We start from the raw sequence: 15611 nt of genomic DNA, 5'->3' as shown, positions 1-15611 counted from the left end.
ATATCTGTAGCCGACATCGACGACTTTTTCATCTTTGCTTAAGGTTTCGTCGAAGGTCAACATGTCTTAAGAATTAATTTTACAATTGCTCCAAAATTATGTGTGGTATGAAGTCAAAACTTTTACATTTTGTAAATATATCACTGATTAATAGAAAGAAAGTATTACATGATAACAAATATTTTTACAAAGATATTTTGTGAGAAAAATTGTATCAGAAAATGTGCATATTTTAAAAAAAATGCACCTGCTTTATTCTGTCCTTTTTGTGAAAACCAACATTGTAGATATAATTTATGTTTATCATTGAAGGGCAAGTTGGGCATGAATGGTCTCTGAAAGCCTGTTATTGAAAGCATGACATGTATAAAGACAAGACCCCTATAAAATCCGCCATTTGCAGTGTACTTTCACTTTCAAGTCTTAACATTTGGACAAAATAAACAAGGAAAACAACTTTCCAGAGGCTATCCAAGTCCTACTTGCCCTTCATTGATAAACATATTTTGTTTCTGCAATTATGGTTTTCACTAAAAGCATAGAATTAATTAGGTGTATTTTTTTTTTTGAAATTATAGGCATTTTTAAGAAGATTTTTTCTCAATTAATATTATTCCAAGTATTATTTTTATCAACTGATACTTTCTATCTGTTAAACAATAAATAATTTATAAACTGTAAAAGTTTTAACTTTATACCTTACATACTTGTGTGGCTATTGTAAAAATAAAATTTTGGACATGATGCCCTTTGACGAGACCTTAATTAAAAAAGTATATTATTGTACGTTTTAATTAAGCAGATATTATCATATGTTTTATAATCATTTTATCTAAAGAGTTTTAAACAAGAGTTTCTGAGCCGACTGCATCACATTTTTTTCGTGACCTTTTCACGGGATTTTCCAACGCCTTGAAAAAAAAAGCGCGTGCGTCCTCTTTTCGCTTTGCGAAGTCAGCAACAAACCACGCTCACTAGAGAGTTGATCTTGAGATTTGGAATATTAATATTTTTCTGTTTTATTTCGAATTTAATAAGTTCATATTTTGTTTAATTTCTTTTTAAATTGTGTTTTCTTTTTTAGCTTTGCTGTTTGATGTAAATTTGCGCTTTATATACCGATATAAATATATATTGTGTTTTTCTTCTTCTAAATTTGGATTTTACAGTGCTTATTCATTCCGGGGACGGATCAAGAAGGTAATCTCTCTATTTCTATCATTCTGTCTATAACTCTTTTTTTCTTTCTCACTCTCTTACCCGTCTCTCTAGTTTAATTGATCTAGATATATTAACTCGATCATGGTTTTAATTCTGCAGTGTTTTATTAAGAATGGATGTTTAATCGCAAATATACTGTTAATGTCCAAATACTGACTAAACAATAAAGTTCTAGAAAGCGTTTTGTTCCACTGTCCATTTGCATGTACACGTCCTCTTAGCATGACTCATGACATACACGTTCAGATAAGACGCCGATGTAATGTTTTACTTTGAAAAGAAAAATTACAGCTAGCCGTTCATTCCACAAACTAAAGAGTTCTTAAAATCAATTAAGCATTCTAACCAATATTGAGTAGCAAAATCTTTTACAAAACATTTTTTTATGATGAATAATTTTTCTTTAAAGAAAATAGTAAATTGAGGTTTATAAACAAAAAATTTAGAAATCATGGATTGGCATTTTTCTGAAATATTACAGTGTAAGTTACTGTTACGTGTATATATACAGTAATCTTTTCCGTGCATATCAATACTATCTTTTATTTCCAATTTCAGCAATTAGTTATGAGGAACAGAGAAGAAAAAAAGTTGTATTTACTAGTATTTGTCTTTATTTTTGTTTAAAATTCATATTTTTGTAATTATTTTTTGTAATTTTTTTTTTTAATTTTGAAGTAGAAAAAGACAACCAAAGTCTTAAGAAATGATAGGTTTTTGGAACCTATGAAAAGCAGCATCTAAGACCATATTTTAGTCTATTTTTCCTGTTTGTGCAAGTAAAAATAGTTCTGTGCCCCATGACATTCAATGGCTTTCATATTTTATACCCCCGCTTGAAAAGCTGGAGGGTATATTGTTATATCCGTCCGTCTGTACTTCCGTCCGTCTGTTACGCTTTGAGGTACCAATCTCTTATCCGCATTTCCTCTCATATACCACCAAATGGAATTTAATGAAACTTTCACAGAATCTTCATCACATATTGTGCAACTCCTAATCTTGATCTGACACTTATTTTGGTTTTACCATAGCAAAACATTGACACTGCCATTTTATACATCTGGGAGGCGGGGGGGGGGGTAGTGAACTAATTCCTCACAATACCTCTACTTGGCTTCGTTTTTACATATTGATTACCTATGAATAACTATAAAACAGTCAAATACCCTCCAATATAATTCAAAATTTCGCCAAGTGACGTTTCATGAATATCAAAATTCTTAATGCGCTTCAACTCTGTTATATATATAATTTTATTTAAATGTGGATGTAAAGTAAACGTGCTAAATGTAGCATGCTCCGTGGAGCATGTTTTATCAAAGTATAGCTGTTTATTTTTAAAGGGTCATCGGGAAACACCAAATCTTTGTATATTTGTTGGAAAATAGGTGAAGTTTTTATCTGGAGAGTTTTTACCGGTTTCATTGCAATAGCGCGCCCACAAAAGAACTTGACCGCCAACTTTTCTAACAACCATCGTTTAATTTTCTTGGGGGGGGGGGGGGGGGGAAGAGCAGTAGACCTATATATTTGTTTATACCTTAAAAAAATAGATATACCAAAAGTGGGATCAGTAATCTATGTATATAATTCCGGGAAGGTATTGCACTATGACTTAGAATTCATAAAACAGTTTGGGAAAAAAAGTTGGAATGTGAAAAATGCGAGTATGCTTCACAACTTTACCACGGAATATAGAAATATCTTTTCAAAGTATAGAACAAATAACCATCGTCTGCATAAATTGAATATGTGGAAAGAGACGAAACAGTGTGCTTTTTATGTAAATGGATAAGAATCAAATTGGTTTTACAGTAATGTTCTCGTGTTTATATTATGTAATATTCGAAAAGATTTTCTATTAAAGAAATACTATGTACATCCAATTATAAAATTCTGCAATACTAGCATTCTTAAGAAAATGGTTTATTATGTATCACCATATAATTTCTTATACTGTCGGTCGCCCTGTTAACTTTGCTCGTCCATAATTATTGTAAATATGTATATGTATGGCACGCCAAATTCACAAAAAAGAGATAAACCTAGTTTCACAATTGATAAACTAGGTTTATCGACTGTAAACTATAGTTTACAAACCGTAAACTATAGTTAACGATTCGTTAAGTATAGTTTTCATCTGTAAAACTATATTTAACGGTTGTTAACTATAGTTTACGAATGATAATCTATGTTTATCTGTCTGTAATAAAGCGTTAACAAGAGATTTTGTTGATAAACATAGATTCACATTTGTAAACTATAATTCACAATCGTAAACTATAGTTAAGAGTTGTTAATCATAGTTTCACAAATCGGAACTATATTTATCAGTTAACAGTTAACTATAGTTAAGAGTTGTTAACCATAGTTTCACAAATCGAAACTATATTTATCAGTTAACAGTTAACTATAGTTAAGAGTAGTAAACTATAGTTTACAAATCGTAAAACTGTATTTATCAGATTATCTATGTTTTGCAATCGCAAATGATTGTTTTCAGTGTTAAGTATAGTTTACGGTTGTGAAACATAGATTATCGCGTTAACTATGGTTTACGGATGTAAAATATAGATTAACGTTGTTAACTATAGTTTACAGACTGTAAACTATAGTTTACAACCGATAAACCTAGTTTATCGACTGTGAAACTATGTTTAGCTCATTTTTGTGAATTTGGCGTGCCATATATATGTTATGAGTAATTTCCAACTACAATATATTGCTTAATGGTATTGTAACCTCTCAACCAGTAGTGATGTTGCTTGTAATTCATAAATGCTAACTTTTTTTTAGATGGCAGGAACCAGAGAACTCAGAAGCAGTCGGGCGAAGGAATGTGTGCGTACCTTTGGAATATACTAGTATATCAAATGACTTTGGTTTTGCTTCAAAAATGAGGAATTAACGTGAAACGTTTTACTCCAGGCAATACCCTTTGATGTCGCTAAGGAGGAGGCCCTGAGGTACATCATCCTAGGAGAAGATAAGCCAGGTTGCTCTGTAAAAGAAGTGGATCCGTTTATAGGTGAGGACACGCACACCCTCACCCACCCTTACAAACATCCTCCCTTATACACACATACCTTCCCTAACACCCTATCCCTCACACACACACACACACACACACAGAGAGAGAGAGAGAGAGAGAGAGAGAGAGAGAGAGAGAGAGAGAGAGAGAGAGAGAGAGAGAGAGTTAGTTAAATTTAACCAATGGTATTTGAAATTTTATTACGACTATATAAGATATTTCCTATTCCTCTATTGCAAGTTCGATTTTCAGAAGTCATATTGCCATATACATGCAAGCTTTTGACAGCTGAACATCGAATTCTGACAAAATAAGACGAACAAATACAAGTATGCTAGCATTTTTAAATAAATATGCACACCACTAAACTTATTCTCTATTGAGAAGTTGACTCCTCGAGGGGGGTATTAAAACGAACCATCAACTTGTCAATAGAGAATAGACTAAAATAAGCAGGCTCTTGGATTTGATGCCCTGTCATGAAAGGCATATATAGAAATTTAAAAGAGCCATGCAGCTGCGGCTGACCTGCAACTAATTGACTAATTTGTAAACTATACAATGTACGCACTAAAGACAGAGCATGTACATAAATTGATGTAAAATGATAATCAAATAATACTTCAAAAACTCAAAACAAGCTTTATTTTATCATGCAGATGACATTTATAATTAAGGAGTATTATTTTTCTTTCTTTTAAAGCATCGTTCCGAAAATCTCTTATGAGTTTTTCATTTTTCTTCATTTTGTTTTAAAAAGAAAACTTTGAACTTTTTATAGTACCTGGGTGATTTAACAAAGACAAAAGGTAAAAAAAAATGGCGCCAGCGCTTGATCCGCCTTTGGAAATGAAAAAAAGACAGAACACTTTGGTTTAAGCTGAAAAATTTAGCGAATCATTTTGAAACCCGATCCTTCGCTAACGAAAAGTAGAATTCACCAAGCACACGTTTTACACTCTTAAATCTAACCTGTCAACTTCAGCGACGACTGGGGGCCTATCTACGGGGATAAAATTGAAAATCATTATCACATCCAAGAATAGTCGCGTCTCTGTGTAATGTCAGTGGATCAGCCAAGAAATATATTTATGTGTACGTGAACAAACATTCATCTGATCGAAGCTTAGACTGAAAAATATGCATGTACATGTAATAATTATATACACAAAACATGTAAAGACCCAAATATGAATAAGTTTAGTTTATACTACAGTAGCTGTAAATCAGTTGTTGTTAATTTTTTTCTCCACGAAAATTTACGTATTAAATAATATGTATTCTATACATTTATAAAGATAAATAATAAATTTACAAAATATATTTATCTTTATATAAGTGACCGTGCTTTCACTTAATCAATTTCATTTACAATGACGGTTGTACATAATAATTTACAAACTTAAAAATAATGCAGTTTTAAACACTCACAATAAAAGGATCACTTCAATAACAATTTAATATTGTCATTTTCGATCCCCTGACAAAAATTACATAATCTATACTTGCAACCAAACTGCATTAAAAAAAAAAATCTTTATTCTGAGTATAGTTATACATGATAACGATAAGAGATAAAAAACATATATAGCATATGGAAGGTGACTGTACATGTTTTTTTTTTGATAAAATGAAGCCGAATTTTTTAATTCGATAATGCTATTTATACAGTGCGTTCCAAATGCAATTTTTGTATCATGGGTGGATACAGGATTTCTGATAGCGAGCTAGGGCGTGGATAACTTCGTTCAGACAGTACAAGTGGGTCCAGGGATTACATGTGTTTTTAGAGTAAAACCAGACACAAAACTAACGTATCAAAGTATGACATTAATACTAGTCGTATCATACTTTGAGAGGGGGGGGGGGGACTCCTTGGTTTTCGTGTATTTTAAGGGTAAAAATCAGGCACAAAATAGTGGTGTTGATATATTGTATATGGTGTATAAGAAACGCAGAATTATACCGTCTAATTTCCATAATGGACATCGTTACAAAATGTCAAGAGTTGTGAAATTTTCCAATTTTATGGAGCACTACAAAATATGACAGATCTTTATATATTTAAGATTTTTGCAAAAACATAACAAAAAATATAAATAATTATATCAGTGCTTTTCTCAGATTTTTATGTTTACTTTTCAAAATTTTATATTTCATCTCTTTTTCTTTTTATAACATTTTTATGACCCCCTCTGAAAGAAATTCGAAAAACGTCAATAAAAAACACTTTAAATATTACAACTTCAATCAACCCAGGCGTGGATTCTAGAAATTTTTTAAAGGGGAGGGGTAACCCAGTTCAAGGATTTTTCAAAGGGGGTTGAAGGGGAAAAGAGTTATCATATAACGTACGTTTTACACATACATGTACACGTAAAAAAAATTCAATAGAATACCAGTCGGAGTATAATGGTTTTAAACGTAAGAAGTTGATCAACCTGGGAAAGAGTACTTGTATGGATAACCCGATTACCTGAAAATTTTTTGAAACGAAAAGCAAATATTTTTCCGAACCCGAAAATCCTATTTTGTAAAGAGGTGGGGTTTCATTTTGTATTCACAACCGAATTCTTTATACATGATAAGGCAACATTCGTCTTTCACTGAACATTTTCTATTGTAAAAAACGAACAAATAGTTGGAACTTTCTTCTTTTTCTTTTTTTTTTTTAATTTGCAAATCCAAACGGGGGGGGGGGGGGGGGGGGGGGGGGGGGGGGGGGGGGAGGTGCAACCCCCCGTAATTCCCCCGAACCCTCTGGATCCGCCACTGCTACCTATATCGATTGCCGAATTGTGAAAAAATCAGTCACATAACATTGTTATAAGATTTCTAAAATAAAACTTTTTTTTACGTCTAATTACAGTGTATAAAAAATGTACGAAAAATCAGTATGTTATACTTTATTTATTTATTTTTTTTTTTATGCAATACATGCATTTGCTTTAGGAATTTACATCGGGATCGAAATGCTATTTTTACTGGGCCACAATGGCGCCGAATGCGAAAAAGTGATGAATTTTCATTATTTTGGGATCTGTTTATTAAAGTGCTCTGTTTCGTGCCATTAAGCGAAAACTGAAAAACGGAACAATGTGCTTAAAATACGTGAAGTGGGCATGTGGAGCTTACCTTTAGTTAGGCTGCCACGCAGTGGACGCTAAGAACATGGCCTTCTGTATCATGGTATGTTGTGTGTTTCTAAAACGCTGAACGGAAAACGGAACGGAACGGTATCTATAATTTTAGACTAAAATAAAGTTCTAAAATTATGCAAAATTTATCACAATCGATAACTCTTGATAGATTAAATCCCCCATTGTTAGATACAATCTGATTTAGTCATTTTCAGTCTCTTATTCGCGAAAATCTCAGACATAAAAGTATAGATAGAATCACGGGAGTCGGCAGTTTTATCAATAAAGCAATGTAAACTAACCTATGAGCTTCACGAGCGTAGCGAGCTAAGCGACAGGAATGCAACGCGATTTTGGAGATTTTTGCTCTGCCGCTTTATTTGGTCAAAATAACAAACGTGTGCAACTCAATTCATATCAGTTGATGTATCCCACCTGATTTCTGGTGCATTCCCCTTCTTAATCGACATTATTGACCCTAAAATCTGACATAAACAATATTTTAACAACAAAAGAATCAGCCGCCACAAGGGTTTTCCCGTGACGTCACAGTTCTATGTTGAACTGAGTTTGAATTCTCCTATGCAACTAAAAATTTAAATAATTGAAAAAAGTCTTAAATCATTAATTTATTTGTGTTTTTTTTTTTTTTTTTTTTTTTTTTTATATTTTTGAAGCAATAATATACCAAAAAATGTTTTTAAAATGAAGTAAAACTTACCAAAGTCAATGCACACAATTTGAATATATCGTGACGTCACATGAAAACCCTCATGGCGGCTGATTCTTTTTGAAATGTTGTTTATGTCAGATTTTAGGGTCAATATCAACCATTAAGAGGGGGACTAAACCAGAAATCAGGTGGGACACATCAACTGACATGAATTGATGTCGCGTTTGTTATTTTGACCAAATAAAGCTGCAGAGCATATAGTCTAAGCATTATGACTTTTCAATGTAACCTTGTTTTCAATCATTTTGTAATATTAATATTCACAGTTTTGATAAAGAATTTTAAAATAAGACAATGAACATTAACTTGTACTGTATCACGATACATACATGGCGATATGATATGCGTATCCTGAGACCTTGAGATAATACGTATCGATGTATTGCTGTATTGTTACACCTCTTATATATACAGACTTGTCGAAATTTTTTAATTGCTGTCAGACATTTCGTCTGACACGGTCGAATGTTTTGTCGGACCAGTCAAACTTTTGTCAGACCAGATACTTGTACGTTATTTTGATGCTGGTAAAATCATATGAATAACAGCACAAAAATGTCCTTTATTATTTTCAATAGCCTTCAATCTAACAAGTTTCCTTTCTTGGGATAAGAGCGTCATGAACATAGACATAAATGACAAGTTTTATGACTTCGCTATAACAAATTTACTTAGATAGCGTCAACATGCTGTGTTATTAAATTTGCAATTACGCTCATTTTTTTCAAACAGTCATCTGGACTGGCGTTTTCTGAAATGCTCTCGGTCCAGACAAATTTTTACCGGCCTTGCTGACAGGACCAACGGATTTCCACAAGTCTGTATATATGAATAAAAAACAATAGGCTTTGCAAGTATATGAGTAGGCATTATTACATCTTCATTAGTTCCTTACCCATTAAACAGGAGGGGACCTCTGCGTCTGTCTGTCCATTTGTCTGCCTGTCTGTCATCGATCCATCCGTCTGTCTGTCTGTCCCCGTCTGTCTTTCAGTCTGTCCCACTTGGTTCTCTTGGCTTCGCCTCGCCCAATACAGATTTCCATTTCAAACCCTGTATGAATCTGTATTAGGACACTAACTGACTGTGTAACTAATAGTATATGTCATGTAAGGGGTTAAACAGAACATATTGAAAATGCATGCCAAATTTTTAAGTCCCGGCAAAATTCTTAACATTTCTTTACACATAAACTCTTGTAAAACCAGCCACCCCTGAAACCGGACACCGGCCAATTTTCCAAGAACAAAAGTTGAGAAACATAGGAAATTTCCCCTCATCATACCGGCCACTTTTTGATTGCATGAAATCTTATTGTCATTGGCCAGAGGGATAAATGACGGGCTGGAGGTGTGAAAAATAGCCTACCCACGAGAAGTAAGAGGTGTGAAAAACTGAATATGGCCTCATAAGGTTTTCTCTTGTTTAGCTGTCGAAGGGGTAGTCATTGTACCAGACTACGTAAATGGCCGGTCTAAGCTGTGTACATATGATTAACATCAATTAAACTTTGATAAATAAAATATCAAGCAACTAATTGCCTAAATTTAAATCACATTACGAATCAACAAAATAGTGAACGACATATTGCATCATCGTTTTAAAAACACATAAGAGTCCTTAAAATTGGAAACTGATAAAAAATGCTCAGAAAAACAAGATGTGTTTCTGAAACACTGATGCCCCCGTATGTCAACGTAGCGAAGGCTAAGCTTTCTCAAATGCAGCTAAAGTAAGGCCTTTTCACAAGAAATACAAATGTGAAATATAAAACACTAGCACCATCTGTTCAAGGGTTATTAGCATGGTTAACATTTTTAAAGGTAGGACAAACTCTGGGGTCAAGGTCAAAGGGTTAAGGTTGTTGGTTTCTAAAGAAAGACCTTGTCTTACAGATGACATATGGGAAGTATGAAAGCACTGGCCCTCACTATGAAAAAGTTATGATCAATGTTAAAGTTTGTAAAAAGAAGGTAAAATTTCAAGGTCAAAGGTTCTTGATATCCAATGAAAGGTCTTGTCATATGGATTACACAAGCCCTAGCCATTAACATTCAAAAGTAATGACCAAGGTTAAAGTTCTTTTGTAAGTACAAAAATCTCCAAAGTCAAGGTCAAAATTGATGGTTTCAAATGAAAGGTCTTACCAATAAGAATTGATATTTTAAATGTTGAATTCCTAGTATCTACCATTTAAAAATTAGGGTCAAAGTAAAAGTTTGGAATTCTTGTGTAAAAGGGGGTCAAACTCAAAGGTCAAGGTCAAAGGGTCAAGATTCTTGGTATAGAATGAAAGGTCTTGTTACAAGAAATGCATATATGAAGTATGAAAGCCCTACTCCTAACCTTTCCAAAATTATGGTCAAGGTTGTATATTTTTAAAGTAGGTAAAACTCCAAGGTCAAGGTCAAAGGGTCAAGGTTTTTGGTATCCTATAAAGCGTCTTTCCACAAGGAATACATATGTGAAGTATGTAAGCCCTGGCAATTTCTGTTCAAAAGTTATAGCCAAGGTTAAAGTTTTTTCGTAAGTACAAAAACCCCCAAGGTCAAGGTCAAAAGGTCAAGGTTGTTGATATCAAATGAAAGTTCTTTTACACAAACAATACATATGTCAAGTATTAATGTCCTGGTATATACTGTTCAAAAGATATGGCCAAAGTACAAGTTCAAAATTTTTGTGTAAAAGTTGGTCAAACTCCAAGGTCAAGGTCGAAAGGTCAAATTTGGTGGTACCCCAAAAAGGTTTTGTCACAAGAAATTCACATGTGAAATATGAGGGTCATAGCTCCACTAAATCAAAAGTTATGGGCTAGGTTAAAGTAAAGACAAACAGACAAACTGAAAGACAGAGAGACAGACAGACAGATAGCTAGACAGACAGAAGGACATGACAAAAACTGTATACCCCCGAAACTTTGTTTACCAGGGGTACATAAAAAAAGAAAATGTTTACCAAAATACACATTTCATAATTAAAATAACAGAAGTTTTGCACAGAAATGTTTTGATTATTTACTTTTAACTGAAGTACAAACAATTTTTTTAATGACGTAAGCGTTAAACAGATACACATGCAGTATTCTGTATTGAGTTCAGTTAAAGGTAAAGGGTTTGCTCTATTTCTTCGCATATGGTTATTAAAGTTACTTTCCATATTTTTTCTGTTCTAATTTATAAAAAATCAACATGTATGTCGAATTTAGCATCACTTACAATAAATTGTTTTTTTTAGACCTTACATTACAACTCTCTACCGATAATTAATATCATTTAGACAAATAGTTTAAAAGACACCAATTATATTTTTCCTGGCATCTGTCATACAGTTGTGCACTTTTTAGCTCACCTGAGCCGAAGGCTCAAATGAGCTTTTCTGATCACATTTTGTCCGGCGTCCGTCTGTCCGTCTGTCTGTCTGTCTGTCTGTAAACTTTTCACATTTTTGACTTCTTCTCAAGAACCGCTGGGCCAATTTCAACCAAACTTGCCACAAAGTATCCTTGGGTGAAGGGGATTCAAGTTTGTTCAAATGAAGGGCCACGCCCTTATTCAAGGGGAGATAATTGGGAATTAATGAAAATTTAGTGGTATATTTTAAAAATCTTCTTCTCAAGAACCACTGCGCCAGGAAAGATGAAACTTATGGGGAAACATCCTCAGGTAGTGTAGATTCAAGTTTGTTCAAATCATGACCCCCCGGGGTAGGGCCGAGCCAAAATGGCCGACCAAAGTTTTACATAGTAATATATAGGAAAATTCTTTAAAAATCTTTTTCTCAAGAATGACTAAGCCATAATTCATCATATTTATATTGAAGCATGCTCAGGTAGTGTAGATTCAAGTTTGTTCAAATCATGACCCTCAGGGGTAGGGTGGGGCCAAAATGGCCGACCAAAGTTTTACGTAGAAATATATAGGAAAATTCTTTAAAAATCTTCTTCTCAAGAATGACAAAGCCATAATTCATCATATTTATATTGAAGCATGCTCAGGTAGTGTAGATTCAATTTTGTTCAAATCATGACCCCCGGGGGTAGGGCGGGGCCAAAATGGCCGACCAAAGTTTTACATAGAAATATATAGGAAAATTCTTTAAAAATCTTCTTCTCAAGAATGACTAAGCCATAATTCATCATATTTATATTGAAGCATGCTCAGGTAGTGTAGATTCAAGTTTGTTCAAATCATGACCCCCGGGGGTAGGGCGGGGCCAAAATGGCCGACCAAAGTTTTACATAGAAATATATAGGAAAATTCTTTAAAAATCTTCTTCTCAAGAATGACAAAGCCATAATTCATCATATTTATACGGAAACATGCTCAGGTAGTGTAGATTCAAGTTTGTTCAAATCATGACCCCCGTGGGTAGGGCGGGGCCAAAATGGCCAACCAAAGTTTTACATAAAGATATATAGGAAAATTCTTTAAAAATCTTCTTCTCAAGAATGACTAAGCCATTATTCATCATTTTTTTTTATGGAAGCATGCTCAGGTAGTGTAGATTGAAGTTTTTTTTAAATCATGATCCCTGGGGGTAGGGAGGGGCCAAAATGGCCGATTAAAGTTTTACATAGAAATATATAGGAAAATTCTTCAAAAATCTTCTTCTCAATCATTTTCTAAAAAATAGCAAATCCATGATTGGTCATGGGACTACGTTTGGAGTTAAACTTTACAATAAAAAGCCATTTTATAATAGTCCTACCCTTGATACTCAGGTGAGCGATGTGGCCCATGGGCCTCTTGTTCAGTATACAAAGATTCTTGGGAAACCTACCACCCTAGCTGCAATAATATAGCCCTCTCTGATTTTTTTATCTGATATTTTCTGGAGAGGGCTACAATTCCATCGCATCTCCGTAATGGTGCAAATATATATTTTTGATACGGGCAATTGAAGGCAAAATAAATTATTTTTACATAAACCTACTTTTTTTAAGACGGAATTTTTATTCACTGTCAACAACATAGCCTGTTAATGAACTTGAAAACCATCATGTAAAATAAATCAGTGTCTTTCCCAGCTGCAATATTTTCAGCAGCCATGACAGTTAACGCGTGATGTAGTAAGACTTTCGCTTGAAATTTGGAACAACTAAATGAAGCAAATGTGGATGTTTATAAACGATTGTGCTATAATATATCACAAAAACATCGATAAATAAAACAATTTCAAGCGTTATTTTTGTGCAAGTAGCGATACGTATGCTTAAAATAAGGGAATTCCTAGTAGATCCGCTCCTATAGAACCTAAATTCTCATTGGCTGTCCCAAAATACAATCCATCAAGGTCAGTAAACATGGCGGATAAATTCAAGTTAACCTGTTGACACACACGAAAAATAACAGATATATGGATCGTTGTGAATATTTTTGTATTGATCTATGTTTTGCATAATTACATTTTTGGATTCCAGGTAAGAGATGATAATAAAATAGCCGTTTACTGATAATTTGAGCTGAAATCCGTGCGGGAGTGATCCACTGCCGCATCTGCGCTATTATAGAGATCCTAAGGAGTTGAAGCCCTCCCCCCCCCCCCCCCCCCCCCCAAAAAAAAAAGAAAATCGAAGAGGGCTACATTATTGCAGCTACTACTGCCCCCTCTTGTCTGACCATTCAATTCAGTCCTGCAGCTGGCCGGTTAGAGAAGTTTTACTGTATGAAGAAAATATGTTGTGAGATTTGCATTACTTACACTGATAACATTCGATGAGGTGATCTTCATAAACTTTGATTATCTATGTTTAGGAAAAGGGTTGTATGCAGAAAAGGAGTATCGCAAAGGTGAATTTATCGTGGAATATTCCGGAAAACTTTTAATCAGGAGCGACGGACTGGAGCGAGAGAAATCCTACCCATTAAAGAAAGGAAGCTACATTTACTTCTTTGCTTGGGACAGTAAGAAGTACTGGTATGTAATCTTTATATTTGTGACATACCGTATAACGGGTATTTTCTGCGGTTGTCCAATTTTTGCGGAATTTTGCGGATAGGACAAATCCGCAAAAAATACAATTGCAAAATATTTAAAATATACCTTCAGGTATTCTATACATGCATGTATGATAAGTGGTGCGTCTGCAGACTCCCTGTCTTTGTTCGCGAGAAAATTTGGGTGACATCGAAACTCTGATAGGTGCAAACAAAATATGACAGCTTTTCTTTTCTTTCTTATTTTCCACTTTTCATTTTTTTTTGTTTTGTCTTGAGACCGTGATTAATATTTAATACCGCTTGTGTACACAACATGGTTTAATGGTCTCCTGAATTTTATTCAAATCAGACGACTGACAGTATTAGTTACACCTCAATGCGTGTGACACGTGCGATTACGGGGTGATTGATTATGCAACTGTTTGTTATACCCCCCGCAAACGAAGTTTAGGGGGGGTATATTGGAATCACCATGTCCGTCTGTCCGTCTGTCCGTCTGTCTGTAGACGAGACTTTGTCCGGACCATTACTCAGAAACTATTGGAAGGATTTGTCTGAAAATTTGTACACATATTATTCACCATATGAAGTTGTGCACCTGATATTTTTCATCTTGATTGGATTATTATTTTGAATTTTACAGGTGTTTTTTCATTTTTATTTTGGAGTTTTGTTTGGACCGTTTCTCAGAAACTATTGCAAGGATTAATCTGAAAATTTGTACAATTATTATTCACCATATGAATTTTGCACCTGGAATTTTCAACTCTTTTTGTTCATTTTTCTGCATTTTACAGGTTTTTAGGTCACCTGAGTAAACTCAGGTGACCTATTGCTATCCGTTTTCGTCCGTCGTCGTCCGTCGTGCGTCGTGCGTTAACATTTAAACATTTTCAGCTTCTTCTCTGAAACCACTGAACCAATTTCAACCAAATTTGGCATATAGCATCTATGGGTGAAGGGGAACAAAAATTGTGAATTTCCTGGTCCCCGCCCCCCTGGGGCCTGTGGGGTGGGGCAAAAACCACTAAAAATAGTGCAATCTTTAAAAATCTTCTTCTTTACTCCCTGACATCAAGCAGTCAAACTGTTGGTATGATTGTAATCAGCATTGAGTCCTCTACCAAAATTGTGAAATTCATGGCCCCAGGGTCAGGGGTTCTGGTGTTAGGGCGGGGCTCTATTGATTATATAGTTAAAATGCAGTAAGTCTTTAAAAATCTTCTTCTCTGCTCCTGGGTATTAAATAAACAAATTAAGTTCATAGTTATGATGAGCAAGAGTGGCTCTACCAAATTTTTGAATTTTATAACCCCAGGGTCAGGGGTTCTGGTGTTAGGGTGGGGTTCTATTAATAATATAGTGAAAATGCATTATTTCTTTGAAAATCTTCTTCTCTGTTCCTGAGTATTAAATGAACTAATTAAGCACATAGTTATGATGAGCAAGAGTGTCTCTTAATAAATTGTGAATTTTATGGCCCCAGGGTCAGGGGTTCTGGTGTTAGGGCGGGGCTCTATATTGATTATATAATGAAAATGCAT

General features: G+C 34.3%; 1 protein-coding gene across 1 annotated transcript in view; it reads left to right on the top strand.

Annotated features, from left to right (window-relative positions):
* Positions 1–961: 961 nt before the first annotated feature.
* Positions 962–15611, top strand: part of LOC134275332 (uncharacterized) — a 92192-nt gene continuing 77542 nt past the window's right edge. Inside the window, exons 1-4 of the mRNA XM_062757609.1 lie at positions 962–1200; positions 4021–4065; positions 4153–4252; positions 13882–14044. Of these exons, the coding sequence (XP_062613593.1) occupies positions 4021–4065; positions 4153–4252; positions 13882–14044 (308 nt within the window). The 5' untranslated portion in view covers positions 962–1200. The remainder of the gene's footprint in view (positions 1201–4020; positions 4066–4152; positions 4253–13881; positions 14045–15611) is intronic.

Source organism: Saccostrea cucullata, unplaced genomic scaffold (assembly GCF_032062105.1).
Source record: "Saccostrea cucullata isolate Sc308-1 unplaced genomic scaffold, CSIRO_AGI_Scuc_v1 ctg660, whole genome shotgun sequence".
Classification (NCBI taxonomy): Eukaryota; Metazoa; Mollusca; class Bivalvia; order Ostreida; family Ostreidae; genus Saccostrea; species Saccostrea cuccullata.
Note: the sequence above shows the minus strand (reverse complement) of the source record. Positions and strands in the feature narration are given on the sequence as shown.